Source organism: Artibeus jamaicensis, unplaced genomic scaffold, assembly GCF_021234435.1.
Source record: "Artibeus jamaicensis isolate MK-2021 breed Jamaican fruit bat unplaced genomic scaffold, CSHL_Jam_final scaffold_833, whole genome shotgun sequence".
Taxonomy (NCBI): domain Eukaryota; kingdom Metazoa; phylum Chordata; class Mammalia; order Chiroptera; family Phyllostomidae; genus Artibeus; species Artibeus jamaicensis.
This window is the reverse complement of record NW_026522056.1, coordinates 8,700,617-8,714,903: the sequence shown is the minus strand read 5'-3', so window position 1 is coordinate 8,714,903 and position 14,287 is coordinate 8,700,617. Positions and strand designations below refer to the sequence as shown.

At 56.7% G+C, this 14,287-nt stretch overlaps 2 protein-coding genes across 2 annotated transcripts in view; one reads left to right on the top strand and one right to left on the bottom strand.

The window, feature by feature from the left end:
• ADGRA2 (adhesion G protein-coupled receptor A2) overlaps nt 1-10,182 on the top strand; it is a 37,960-nt gene extending 27,778 nt beyond the window's left edge. The window contains exons 8-19 of the mRNA XM_037166894.2: nt 348-512; nt 1,066-1,264; nt 1,988-2,137; nt 2,267-2,428; nt 3,154-3,378; nt 3,564-3,780; nt 4,439-4,647; nt 5,279-5,406; nt 5,726-5,849; nt 6,301-6,446; nt 6,955-7,044; nt 7,302-10,182. Coding sequence (XP_037022789.2) covers nt 348-512; nt 1,066-1,264; nt 1,988-2,137; nt 2,267-2,428; nt 3,154-3,378; nt 3,564-3,780; nt 4,439-4,647; nt 5,279-5,406; nt 5,726-5,849; nt 6,301-6,446; nt 6,955-7,044; nt 7,302-8,571 — 3,085 coding nt within the window. The 3' untranslated portion in view covers nt 8,572-10,182. The remainder of the gene's footprint in view (nt 1-347; nt 513-1,065; nt 1,265-1,987; nt 2,138-2,266; nt 2,429-3,153; nt 3,379-3,563; nt 3,781-4,438; nt 4,648-5,278; nt 5,407-5,725; nt 5,850-6,300; nt 6,447-6,954; nt 7,045-7,301) is intronic.
• An 81-nt stretch (nt 10,183-10,263) lies between these two features.
• BRF2 (BRF2 RNA polymerase III transcription initiation factor subunit) lies at nt 10,264-14,069 on the bottom strand. The gene is made up of 4 exons (XM_037166893.2): nt 13,801-14,069; nt 13,007-13,066; nt 12,230-12,551; nt 10,264-11,391 (listed from the first exon to the last, which is right to left on the bottom strand). Exons 1-4 carry the CDS (start codon nt 13,952-13,954, stop codon nt 10,680-10,682), a joined length of 1,248 nt encoding a protein of 415 aa, XP_037022788.2. The 5' UTR covers nt 13,955-14,069; the 3' UTR covers nt 10,264-10,679.
• Between the last annotated feature and the right edge of the window lie 218 nt (nt 14,070-14,287).

Genomic DNA, 14,287 nt, shown 5'->3' with positions numbered 1-14,287 from the left:
AGATTACACTTGACAACTCTAAATTTAACGATTTTACAATGTATACGCACCTGAGTTATCAGACCTAGTCTCTCCTATAGACTTGTAAGGGAGGTATTTTCTCCATGATAAAGATGGGGAAACCAAAGCTCAGAAAAGCATTCTGAGGCCAGAATTCTGAGGCCTATCTCAAGGCCAGTCACAATTAAAGGAGTATGTGCTTGTATCCCTCACTGAATTAAAGAATAAAGAACCTAAGCTCATCCCACACACCCGGGGCAGGGCGCCCGTGAGTGGCCAAGCCAGGGGCGCTTGGGGGTGGCACGGCCGAGTGCCTTGCCAAGCCAGCCCTGCCCGCCCACCTGCAGTGAGCTGACCCTGTCTCACATCGGTGTGGGGGCCTCGGGCGAATGGGAGTGCTCCGTGTCCACGGTCCAGGGCAACGCCAGCAAGAAGGTAGAGATCGTGGTGCTGGAGACCTCCGCCTCCTACTGCCCCGCCGAGCGCGTCGCCAACAACCGCGGGGACTTCAGGTTCGGTGGTCCCTGCTGCCCCGGCGACCCGACCACCTTCCCAACCCAGCACCCCCCCTCCCACCCCTAGCGCCTACCTCTGAGCCCATGGGTGACCAGGGTCTCACCCCCACTCCGAAACGAAAAGAACACTTCCTTCTGTGTCAGCCCCGAGATTATACCTTCTGAAATGTGAAGGGTTTTTATTTGCTTCCTTACATTTATAGTGTACAAAGCTGTCCCACAGGAATACACATTCAATACCCTAGTAGCCTTCTCAGTTAGGAAAGAGGTAGGGTTCTTCCCATCATACAGCTGAGAACACTGAGGCCCAGAAAGGATAAGTGACTTGAACTTGGGATTTGGAGTCTAGCCCCCATAGCACCAATGACAGCATTAGCAGTAAAAATACAGTTAGGAAGAAGGTGGAGCTTGGGAACTCCTTGAAGGCCAGCCCCAAGCCCCTATTCTGGATCATTCCCTCAAGGGCTCTAACATCCGAGTTTCAAGGGCAGGGGAGGGGCCCTTGCCTCCAGAGGCCTGTGTCATCGGCAACTCCTGCCTCTGCCCCCAGGTGGCCTCGAACTCTGGCTGGCATCACAGCCTACCAATCCTGCCTGCAGTATCCCTTCACCTCGGTGCCCCTGAGTGAGGGTGCCCCTGGCACCCGGGCCTCCCGCCGGTGTGACCGAGCTGGCCGCTGGGAGCCAGGGGACTACTCCCACTGTCTGTATACCAACGACATTACCCGGGTGCTCTACACCTTCGTGCTGGTGAGGCCAGGACAGGGGGTGGGGGTGCCCCGTCAGCTCTGGCACCAGGGAGTGGGATGGGAGAAGCCTCACAACCGCCCCACTGCTCCTTGGGGATACACCACGAGGAACTCTCACTCTTCCCCGGCTGCCCTCCTTCCAGGGGATTCAGACCCTGAAGGCCACACGCAGGAAGTTCGGGCCACCCCAAGCATCTTGATCTCCTAACACTGTCAGGGCAGCCTTACGGGGAAAACAAGGACACACGATCCATCCCTTTATCCCTGGGCCAGTGGTGCTAGGAGCGGATTGCCTCGGGTTGTGATGGGCTCACTCCTTACAAGTGCCCCATTTTTTTTGTTGTTGTTGTTTTTTTTAATTATTTTACTTAGTTTTAGAGAGAGGTAGGGAGAAAAGGAGGGAGGGAAACATTGATGCGAGAGAAAAGCATCAATCAGTTGCTTCTTGCATGCGCCCCCTACTGGGCACCAAGCCCACAACCCAGACATGTGCCCTGACTGGGAATCAAACAGGTCCCCTTTTGCTTTGGACGATGACACCCAACCAAGTGAGCCACACTGCTGAGGGCTACCTGCCTCCTGTCTCGATGAGACCCAGCTGGTGGGCCAGACCCCTACCCCAGGCACTGTGCCCTAAGCACTAGCACAGAGGAGGGGCCTCTAGGGGCGGTTCTGAGGAAGGAGAACGACCGGACTGTCCCCTGTCTTTCCCTAACACTCCCAGATGCCCATCAATGCCTCCAACGCGCTAACCCTGGCCCACCAGCTGCGCGTGTACACGGCCGAGGCTGCCAGCTTCTCGGACATGATGGACGTAGTCTACGTGGCTCAAATGATCCAGAAATTTTTGGGTTACGTCGACCAGATCAAAGAGGTGAGATTCAACCAGGTCTCTGGGGCCCCCGGAAACCTCCTGCTCCCCATTTGCTCAAGCCTTTCACACCCCAGCCCCCGGGTCCTAAACCCCACTTGTGCCTCAGTGACTCCCCTCACCCCTCCCCAGCTGGTGGAGGTGATGGTGGACATGGCCAGCAACCTGATGCTGGTCGACGAGCACCTGCTGTGGCTGGCCCAGCGCGAGGACAAGGCCTGCAGCGGCATTGTGGGTGCCCTGGAGCGCATTGGGGGCGCCGCCTTGAGCCCCCACTCCCAGCACATCTCTGTGGTAATGTGGGTCAGCTGGGAGGGAGCTCCTTAGGGGGCCAGGCACTGGGAGGGGACTTAGAGTCGTGTCCCCCCCCCCGTCACCCCAAAGGGAGGCACTTCAGTCTCAGGCAGCAGGTCCTCCAGCTGTGCACCTGCTATGAACACCTGACTTGACTAGACTCTCAGTCGAGTGGAATCAAATCCTGAATAGTCAGGAGAAGTGCAAAGAGAGGGAGGCCAGTGGCCCTGGAGAAGTGAGGCAGGCGTTGTGGTGGGGAACCAAACTGTAGAGGGCAACACTGTGATGACGGATTGTGGGGTAATGGAGACTTCTGTTCCCTGTGGTGGGTCATGAACCAATTAACAACACAACACAGTACCTTCTACATGGAAGGTATTGTGCTGGTCCCTTTGGGTGACACGGGAGGTGAGACAAGGACCCTGCTCTGCAGCTGAGCTGGGGAAGCAGAACTAGTCTGTGTTAAGAGGCGAGCAAGATACAAGCTGGGCATGTAAGTGTGGGAGGAAGAGCCTTAGAAGGAAGGAGGCACCGTGGCCAGGGACTGGGGAGACTCCACGGCAGACGTAAGACTGGCCACGCCTGGAGAAGACAGCGAGGAGTAAAGGGCACAGGGGCCCGGCCTGAGCAGACCTGCAGAGAGGGACTGTGCAGTCTCCGGCAAGAGAAGGCCAGAAGGGAGCCACCTATCTCAAAGGGTCGGGTGATAAGCTCCCTGTCCCTAGAACTCGAGGAACGTGGCATTGGAGGCCTATCTCATCAAGCCAAACAGCTACGTGGGCCTGACCTGCACAGCCTTCCAGAGGAGGGAGGCGAGTGGGCCCGGCGCCCGGCCCGCAGGCTTTGGCCAGAACCCCTCTCCTGAGCCAGAGCCCCTGGCTGATCAACAGCTGCGCTTCCGCTGTACCACCGGAAGGCCCAACGTTTCTCTGTCGTCCTTCCACATCAAGGTGGGCACCAGGGCAGGGAAGACACTAAGAGGGGAGATGCCAAGAGGCAGGAGCCTGGTGGAGGCTGGACCCAGGGATGGAGGTGGGAGAGGTGGGAGGAAGGGCTGGGGCACATCAGTCCCAGAGGTTCCAGGTGTCTCTGAGGAGTTCTCTGAGGAAATCCTGTGTCCTCCCCCGCACCCCAGAACAGCGTGGCCCTGGCCTCCATCCAGCTGCCGCCCAGTCTGTTCTCCTCCCTTCCGGCTGCCCTGGCACCTCCGGCACCCCCAGACTGCACCCTGCAACTGCTCGTCTTCCGAAACGGCCGCCTCTTCCGCAGCCATGGCAACACCTCCCGCCCGGGAGCTGTGGGACCCGGCAAGAGGCGCGGTGTGGCCACCCCTGTCATCTTTGCAGGAACAAGTAAGGGGCTGAACTCCAGGTACTGCGCGGGGCCCCTCCTCAGAGTCCGCCTTGTGACCCTTCATCCTGCTCTCCCCTCACCCCCAATGCCCCCTAACATCCTGGTGGAGGTGGCAGAGGATGGTGGCCCTCACCTTTTCCGAGAAGGAGAGGGGACCCGGCCATCCCATAAAGAAAAGGCTTGTTGGAGAAAAGGTTCAGGAAGACACCGGGTTGTACATGGAAGATTTGTCAGATTTCGAAAGGGCTATGAGAACAAACCGACAGCCCGCCCAGACCTCCCTCTGCCCCACCTCCGCCCCCAGGATGCCCTCCTGAGTCCTCTGCTCACCTGGGCTTCTGCTCCCACAGCATTGCCTCTACCTTCATGTCCCTGACTCCAGCCCCGGACTCCTCTCTTTTAGGGCATGTCACCACCGCTCTTTGGGCACTTAGAGTGGGCCACCTCCCAGTGCTTTCATTCTGATTCACCCTGGTGTCTCCTCAGTTAGACTGAGGATGTGAAGGGCAGGCCCGCATTGGCATCCAACTCTATCCACCAAGCCCAGGGCACACCTGGCGCACGGGTCTTCTGCACCTGCTCGGCGGCTGCTCAGTTCCACCCGGCCAGCCTCCCGTGGCCTTGCGCGTGCCCGTGTGGACCCCTCTTCCCCCGTAGGTGGCTGTGGCGTGGGAAACCTGACGGAGCCAGTGGCCATTTCACTGCGCCACTGGGCTGAAGGGGCTGAACCTGCAGCAGCCTGGTGGAGCCAGGAGGGGCCAGGTGGGACCGGGGGCTGGAGTTCCGAAGGCTGCCAGCTCCGCTCCAGCCACCCCAACGTCAGCTCTCTGCACTGCCAGCACCTGGGCAACGTGGCCGTGCTCATGGTGAGTGCAGTAGGGCTGGGTGGTGAGAGGGACAGGGCACCAGGGAGGTATGCTGGGGGGTGGGGGCAGGTTCTCTGGTCACCTGAGGACCCAGGGAAACGTCCCTCTGGTTTCCCCCACACTTCTCACCTTTCAGAAGACTGGGAGGTCCTGCTTCCTCTCCTGAAATGAGAGAGCAGGAGCCAGAACTACCCAGCCTGGTCTCCTGGGACCCAGTCGGTACTCCCTGAGGTCCAGATTATTCAAATGGAAAAAAAAATCTGTCTACAGCTCTCCTTTCTGGCCACGCTCCTCACTCAGCCATATCTAGCTCCCCCCCTCACCACATCCACACACCCCTTTCCCAGACCTGGAGCAGGCTTGCAGCGGTATTATAGACAGAGACTGCTGCCTCTGAAAAGTCCCCAGAAAGGTAGGCAGCAGATTATTAATGCTACATACGCCGACCTTCTAAGAGTGGATGCCTGGCACATACATCTTTGCCTACCCAGATGGACTAAGCTGAGGACCAAAGCCGACCGAGCTGGGGAAGAGGAAAACTGGGCCGGGGGACTGGCCCTGGCAGGACTCCATGGGACAGCCTCCACTCCTGGCTTCCTAGTACACACTTCCTCTTTCCTACTCTTTCCAGGAGCTGAGCGCCTTTCCCAGGGAGGTGGGGGGCTCGGGCACAGGGCTGCATCCGGTCGTGTACCCCTGCACAGCCCTGCTGCTGCTCTGCCTCTTCTCCACCATCATCACCTACATCCTCAACCACAGGTGAGAGCTCTTGCGGGAAGGGAGGGTGTGGCGGGAAGGCTGGGGCAGGGATGGTCTCACTAAGCACTGGCAGGTGTTCCTTTGCCAGATGGGGCCACATCACTTTCCCAGGCTCTTGCCCAGAATTTTATTTGAAGGTTCTGGGGTTGGACAGCACATTTTGTGGGTTAAGGCCATCCTGCCCTGGGGCCTCTATCACATTCACACACATGCACGCACACAGACACCTGCACCCTCTCTCTGGCCCTCCCAATGGCCTTGAGACTCCATGAGCCTGACCTTGGGCAAGGTGGCCCATTAATTACTATTTCTGGGGCAGCTCCATCCACGTGTCCAGGAAGGGCTGGCACATGCTGCTGAACCTGTGCTTCCACATGGCCATGACCTCCGCCGTCTTTGCAGGAGGCATCACCCTCACCAACTACCAGATGGTCTGCCAGGCGGTAAGAGGAGAGGGGACTGGAGTGGTGGCTGGGGGAGCTCCAAGATCAGTGATGGCAGCCTAGGCAGTAGGGAGGTGTGGGGGAAGGGAACAGGGGCTCACACCAGCAGGCCCCAGCTCCATCGTTCTGTGTCCAGTCTTACTTGTAGGGGGAGGGGAGCATGAGAGGGTAAGAAGCAGAGAAACTAGGAGGTGGGACTTCAAAGTGGGGACCTGCCATGGAAGAGAGGCCGAGGACAAACCAGACAGCAATGACAAGGCCATGGAGAGTCACCGGAGTGGGGGGGACATCTGGGGTGGAAGTAGAAGTTAATAGCAGGGACAGAACCTGGGGGAGGATTTGGGTGGAGTTGGAGCCTGGGACTGTGGGAGGAGGGGGGCACCCTGCGGGGCTGAGGCTCTGGCCTGGCGCCAGCGGTAGCAGTCCCAGCCTCAGCACCTCGATTCCACAGGTGGGCATCACCCTGCACTACTCTTCACTGTCCACACTGCTCTGGATGGGTGTGAAGGCCCGCGTCCTTCACAAGGAGCTCACCTGGAGGGCGCCCCCTCCACAGGAAGGGGACTCTGCCCCATCTGCTCCCCGCCCCATGCTCCGGTACATGCTTCCAGATGTCAGCTTTGCAGTGGGAAAGGACTCAGAGGGTGGTTAAGACACCAAATCGATTCTCTCTGGGTGGATGCAGGGTGGGTCCAAGGTCCCAGCAAACCAAGCTCCAAAGACAAGAGAGGCAAGGCACTAGGTTGCACCAGGTTGCTGAAGGTCATGTGGCGGGTGTGTCCTTAGGGCTTTTGAGGCATGACAGGCCAGGGAAGGAAGTAACTACAATGCCAGGGAAGGGCACTGGGCAGGGATCCCAGGAACCTGAGTGGCACCTTATGACCTCTACGCTTAGGGTGAGAGAGAGCAGTTTGGCCTCTGGCCCTGAGAATAGTCTGGGCCACGTCCCCTAGGGATCTACCAAGCCTGCATCCCTGGGGGGGAAATCTGATAGAATTTAAAGGGGAAAGGAGATGGGACAGAGACCCTGGGTCAAGGGCTTTGAGCATCTGGCTCCCCTCCCTTGTTCCCTATCTCTCTGACGCCCCAACCCATTCCTCTCCAGGTTCTATCTAATCGCTGGAGGGATCCCACTCATCATCTGCGGCATCACGGCTGCTGTCAACATCCACAACTACCGGGACCACAGCCCCTAGTGAGCACGCTGCCTGCCTGCCTGCCCGCCCGCCTGCCCCAAACCCACCCGCCCCGGCACCAGCTGCCTTCTACTCCACTGGCAGGGACGCCTGCTGGGCCCACCCAGCCAGTGATCCCACCCAGGCCCCTGCATGTTGACTAAGTCAGTCTCTGCCTGTCAACTCACTGCATCCTCTGTGTCCCCAACCACCCAGTCTATGGGCCCAGCCTCAGACATGCGCCCCTTCCTCAACCGCTGCCTGTGTCTCCCCTCAGCTGCTGGCTGGTGTGGCGTCCAAGCCTAGGAGCCTTCTACATCCCCGTGGCTTTGATTCTGCTGATCACCTGGATCTATTTCCTGTGTGCAGGGCTGCGTTTGAGGGGTCCTCTGGCACAGAGCTCAAAGGGGGGCACAAGCAGGGTCTCCCTGGACCCAGGGGAGGAGCTGAGAGGTTCCACCAGGCTCAGGAGCAGCGGCCCCTTCCTGAGTGACTCGGGTTCCCTTCTGGGTACCGGGAGCGTGGGGGCGGTGACGCCTGGACCCCCAGAGGATATTGATGGCCTCTATTCTCCGGGAGTCCAGCTGGGGGCGCTGGTGACCACGCATTTCCTGTACCTGGCTATGTGGGCCTGCGGGGCTCTGGCGGTGTCCCAGCGCTGGCTGCCCCGGGTGGTGTGCAGCTGTCTGTATGGAGTGGCGGCCTCGGCCCTGGGCCTCTTCGTCTTCACCCACCACTGTGCCAGGCGCAGGGACGTTAGGGCCTCCTGGCGCGCCTGCTGCCCCCCTGCCTCGCCCTCGCGCGCCTCTCCCACAGCCGTGCCTGCTTCCATCCCAGACGATGGTTCCCCGGTGTTTGGAGAGGGACCCGCCTCCCTTAAGTCATCCCCGAGTGGCAGCAGCGGGGGCCATGCGCCAGCCTTGGGCCCCTGCAAGCTCACCAACCTGCAGTTGGCCCAGAATCAGGTGTGCGAGGCAGCAGTGGTGGCCCGTGGGGAAGGGGAGCCAGAGCCCGTGGGCTCCCGAGGGAGCCTCGCCCCCCGCCACCCCAACAACCTGCCCCACGGGCGCCGAGCGCACAAGAGTCGGGCCAAGGGGCACCGCACGGGGGAGGCGGGAGGCAAGAACCGGCTCAAGGCACTGCGCCGGGGCGCCGCGGCCGGGGCGCCGGAGCTACTGTCCAGCGAGAGTGGCAGCCTGCACAACAGCCCATCCGACAGCTTCCCGGGCAGCAGCCGCAATAGCCCTGGCGCCCGCCTCCAGCTGGAAGGCGAGCCCACGCTCACACTGTCGGAGGGCAGCGACACGAGCGCCGCGCCGCTCCCAGAGGTCGGCCGGCCTGGCCAGCGCCGCAGCGCCAGTCGCGACAACCTCAAGGGTGTGCTGGAGAAGGAGAGCAAGCGCCGCTCCTACCCGCTCAACACCGCCAGTCTGAATGGCGCCCCCAAAGGCGGCAAGTACGACGACATCACCATGGCCTCTGGCGCCGAGGCGGCCGGGGGCGGCTGCATGAAGACCGGCCTCTGGAAGAGCGAGACCACGGTCTAGGGTGGGTCAGGTGACACTTTAGGACATGCTAGCCACATGGGTTCATTAGCCCGCCTTCTTGGGAGGCCTCAAAGACGTCTGTCGGTACGTCAACAGGTTTGAGGTGGAAGTGCCCAGGGCTGCACCCAGGCTCGCCAGCTTTGGTTCTGGATGTTGGGGGAAGGAATCGGCAGAAGCCTGCCACCGCCGAGGGCCATGCCTCTGGCGTAGCGACAGACAATCCCAGAGCCACAGGCAGGATAATCTCCGTCCCTGCCCAGGCTAGTTTGGGCAATTTCCCGAGCCGTCCAGGGTAGGGGAGGGCCTGTCAGCCTGGAGTGATGAACCGTGGACCAGCACAGCACAGGCTCCTCCAAAGGTGCTCCTGCATCTCGTCCACCTGCCTCACCAGCAGTCGCCGGCCTTACTAGGAAAACAGACGGGAGCATGAGAACAGTGTTCTCTCCCTGCACTCTTCTGAAGTCAGCCTTCCATGCGTCAATTCTAGGGTCTCTCCCTCACCCAGGTTTTGGCTAAGGTGCCAGCTTTAGCAGATGAGCCAAGTGACCAGGACCAACTGGAGGTGACAAGGTGCTGCTTTTCAGATTAACTATGCAAGAGGAGAAGGTGGGACAGTATGAAAGGCAGCTTGGGAGATCAAGAGGGTGGGGGGAGGGGCAGGTGCACGCTTAGGGAGGTATGAGTGGTACACATACCTTACAGCAGGACTCCAAGGTGGCACTTGAAGACAAAGCTAAGGGCCACCTAAAAGGTTGGGAGTAGTGCTTTGCTAAGGGGCTGACGTGAGTCATGCCTCACACCTAGTCCTATAAGCAATGCACTGAAGAGGGGCTCCAGGACAGGACCGCAAGACTTATCGGAGAAGCACTTTCTGTTCAAACACAAGCCCATGCCCCCAGTCTCAGCCTCCCAACACCAAGGCACTAAAAAGAGAAGTACTTCCCTGCCTCCACGAGGCCACGTGAAGCCCCATCCCAATCATCTGACCTCTAGCTCCGTTAGGGGGAAGCCTCCAAAATATCAAACCAGCTTCCCACTGCACAGAAGCCCAGGCCGAATCCTTCCAGGTGGCAGGCACAGTCCTGATGGCTCCCTGAGCCCTGCGCCTCCACTTTTAAACACCAGCACTCCTATTTCCCCCAACTTGAAAAGCAACCACCAGCCTTTTACTACAGGACCCAGTGAAAGTGGGGGGAGCCTGGGGCCTTGTAAACAGCATCATGAGAACATGACCTGGTCCAGGTCCCCTTGCAGTCTCTAGATCTCCCCAGCCTGATCTGATCACCAAGGTGAACCAAGACAGGGGAGGAAAAGAAACCCACATGCCCTGGGATGGATCCTGTTATTTATGCTTGCTGCACAGACGATATTAGACAGGAAAAAAAAAGCTTTGTATTATTCTTCCACATACGCTGGCTGCTGTTTACATACCCTGCCAATGCCTTAGCACTGGAGAGCTTTTTGCAATACGCTGGGGAGAGGGGAGGGAGGGGATGAGAAGTGCCAAAGAAAACATGTTTTTAAAAGCTCGGGTTTTATACAATAGAATGTTTTCTAGCAGATGCCTCTTGTTTTAATATATTAAAATTTTGCAAAGCCCTTTGAGCTATAGCCTTAGTCCACCCACGGTCCTTTTGTTATGAGGTAGAGGATCTCCTGATACCATACCCACTAACCCACCAACACTGGGGAAAGGACACAGGGCCACGAGTTGCCCAGTCCCTGCCCTGAGGGCGGACAATGGAAATGCCAACTGCTCCACGCCAGTCGGGAGGCCCGTCAGCCCTGCAGCAGCAGCATATCCAGTTCAAATCGGGAGCAGGACAGAGCCTGCCGTTCTCCCAACAGTCCAAGAGGAAAGCCTTCCCACAGAGTATGAACATACACACTCAAGAACGGGACTCTCCCCAGCCCAGGTGTCCCTACATTCCTTCTGACTTCTACTCCAGGACCTGGGCTCCAATGAGCTGCAGAGCCCCTCTTGGTTCCTTCAAACAGGAAAGACAACACATAAGGACTTGTACACTCTTATTTCTCTCCATATGACAGCCTTTTATCAAGCTGCTGTCAGAATGGGGTGAAGTGTTCCTCTCAACCCCCAAAGTGCATCAAGGAGGGTTAGGATTACTTGTGGCAGCTTGGGCTCTCTGGAAGTCCCGCACTTCCTGAGGGGTACGCAAGTACTGCTCTATCTCACTATCAGAAATGCTCTCATCTCCAGTGACCGTGGAGGCAGGTGGGGCAGGGCAAACCCTCTTTGGGGGCTTCAACATGCAGGGTGGGAGGAGAAGGGCAGGACTAGCTGGTCGCTTCCCCGCTGGCAAATCTACAGGACTACTGCCCACTTCCCCTTTCCCTTGCCCCTGTCCCCATCCCTGCAGCTCCTTCTCCCGAGCCTCCACCTCTGCTGGTCCTTCCCGAAAGGCTTTGCGGATCAAAGTGTGGCGGTGCTGGAGCAGGTCACCAATGTGCTTCACCACAGACCGTTTGTCAAGTTTCAGAACCTGCAACCAGGCCAGCTGCTCCGCCATCCGCAGCAGCACAGCCAGCAGCTCCTGTAAGCGGGAGGGAGCAGGGTAGGGCAGGTCCACATTTGCCAACTTGCAAAATCGGGCCAGGGAACATGTCAGACGAGCTGCAGGCTGCAGTGACTGCCAAGCCAAGAAAGCAGCAGCAGTGATGACAGGCAAGGGATGCCGCCCAGTCACCAGCCACGTCTCATCTGCCAGCTCCACCAACTGCCGTGTTCGGGACAGCATCTTCTCTTTGTCTTCCACGTACTTGGCGGGCACAGATGGGGAGGCTTGGAACAGTTTGAAGCTGAAATAACCAACATAAGGGTCTGGTCTCAGTGCCTATGGGGAGGCTGTTCTTCCAAAGTGAGGAAGAACAGTCTGCTCAAGAGGGACAAGCCCTTCTGGCCTCTGTGGAACACTCAAGCTTGCTGGGCAGCAAGCTTCATACAGGCACTGAGAGTAGACTGAGTGAGTCCTGCTTGTGAGGTCAAGGGCAGGAGAATGCAGAAGGGAGCTAACATTTGTTGAGCAACCCCTGTCAGCCTCTGAGTGCTCTAAAGATGCTCTTTTGCCTTCTCTACACCTTGTTATATGCATTTATAGTTGAAAACTTGCCCACAGTCACCCAGCTAGGAAGAAACCAAGCTTCAAACCCAAGACTATTTTGATCCTGACAGCCTTTCCTTTCTACTACATCTGTCAGAAAAAAAGTGAAAGAATACAACTGCTAAACAAAACAAAACAAAACAAAAACAGAATTAACTTCTAACTGTAGCTCTGTTCTCTACTGATATTACTTCATATTCTTTCAGCTCCACTCACAGCTGACCCCACTGAGGCAGGGGTGTTGCCTACAGCCACGCAGGCCACACACGAGTGGTGCAACTCAAGGGCCCTGTGCCAAGGCCAGTCTGTACTTTCCTACATCATTAGGTTGCTGTGAGGACAAAGGATTTTGAAAATTATAGCCTTCTAGAAAAGTACAATAGATTAACCTTGGTAGTACTAGGCACAAGAGAGGGAGGACAGATTTTTCTCCTGCATCCTTTTAGATGGGCTTTAGTCAAAAAGAGACAGCAGAAGGTAAAAGGATTCACGTCTAAGGACCCATCCCATCCCCACATCTCCCACTAAGCAGGTACCTGCTACAGTAGGTCTTCACCAGGTCTGTCAAGCACAGAGACGGCACATCCAGCCCCAGAAGCTTCACTATCTGCATGTAGGTGCCAGAAAACATATCCAAATCTGCATACAGCAGGGTGCAGATGGTCCCCATGGTTAGGGGCCAGTTATGCTGCCGGCAGGTGATTAAGACACAGCACCCAACCAACACCTCCTTCTTTTGCATCCTGGCAGCACGGATGCCAGAGTGCTGGTATGCTTGTTGGTAGTAAGCAACTGCTGTGTCCTCAAATGTGGATGGCAACTGCAGAACCCGACAGAGGTCCCTCACTCGGCGGAGACCTAGGAAAGCCCACAGCAAGAGTAAGAGGGGTCAAAGGAGCTACTGTGCAGCTCCTATCAATTTCTGCTAACCTGACCTCTGATGTGCGATACACAAGTAACACAGTACCTTCCTACGATAACACGAACACCACCTAGTAGATCACTCTAAAGGCACAACGAAATTCATGGGAAGAAGTCACGTTTCAGCCCCCCAAATCCAAGAGGCTGGCTTAATTCAGGGTCAAGGCAAATTTTGATCTAGACTCCTTGAGTCTACCTCAAACAAAGCCCTGAGCAAACCCGAAACTTACACTGCCTCTCCTAGAACCATCCCCATCCTTTATGTCTAATCACCACTCTCTTCTGTTCTTACCTCGCATGGTAACATTGAAATCAGGGAAAGCAAGCACATGGGCAGGAACATCAGGCAAATGTGCTTTAAAGCCACTGTGTCGTAAAAGGTTGATTCTTACCTTGTTGCTGACTGCGACTAACTTGTTCATTTTCCCCTGTGCTTCGGGAATATGTTACTTCTGGGGAAAAAAAAGAGGGGGTTGGGGCAGGGGACAACAAATAGCTTGTTTAGCCTTTATCCACCAGATCCCTGCGCTCCCACTACACAATACCAGGGAGCAGAATTCAGATCATTCGGTATCTGCTTGCTGTCTCACAGAAGGTGCCCATCTACGCATAGTAAAGGTCCACCTGGTTGACTGTGCCCACAAGCACTACCAAACTCGCAGAGACTGAGGATGATTAGGACTGTACTGAAGTTCTAGGAGTTCCAAGTTTTTGTAAACGTCAGTTCGAATTTGCACCCTCCCACACATCCAATCCGGGCAATTTTCCTGGCTGCAGATCTTGAGGGCTGCGCTAATCAGGGACTGGGCAAGCAAACTTAAAGGGAAAAAAAAATATGCTTTCCCAATTAGTACTAAAAACTACTTCAGGGCAATAGCATGTGCTGTATTTGTAGAGCTGAGCCACAATATTTCCATCACGACCAGACTGAATAAATTGAGCGGAACTTTGTTTCTCTTTGTTTTATTTATTGAGCTTTTTAATATTTACTATACGTGCCCGTTATTTTACTAGATGCTAGGAAGACACGCGTGAACGGTAGTCCCTAACCTTCTGCAACTCACTCATTCACTTTAGGTTGTTTTCTCACGTATTTTAAGTGTGTACGTGACAAGGAGTGGGCAGGAGATAAATCTGATTTCATCCCCTCCACTGCCCAGAGCCCTAGAAAAGACAGCACAGGTACCTCGGAGGTTGCCCTCGTCGCTGAAGGTGGTAGTGAGAACTCCCTCGGTCACCACGCAGCCGCAGGCAGAGCACACCAGCTGGCTCTGCGAATAGTGCGCGTCGTCCACTAGGTCTGCGGAACCGCAGTCGGGGCAGCGGCCTCCGCCTGGCATCTCGCAGCCTGCCCAGCGCCGCAAAAGCTTTCACCTCCCCAGCCCAACGTCTCCAACAGCAACTGTGCGGAAGCAGAAACTAAGAGGGGAACCTTTTAAGTATTGCACCTTGTTTTTCCGGACAGCACAGGTTCTCTCTACTCTGGGACGGCACGCTACTTCCGGTCCGTTCCTTTGAAGACTCGGGTGAAAACGTAAGCTGGGAGAGGAGGTTCCTGGTCTGGACTATGTCTTTGGGTTCCCAGTTATCTTCAGGTGGTTTGAGCCGGGTCAGACTGGGGTTTGAATTTGGGTGAATGTTCTGCCTACATGGACCCACATAACAGACAAGAA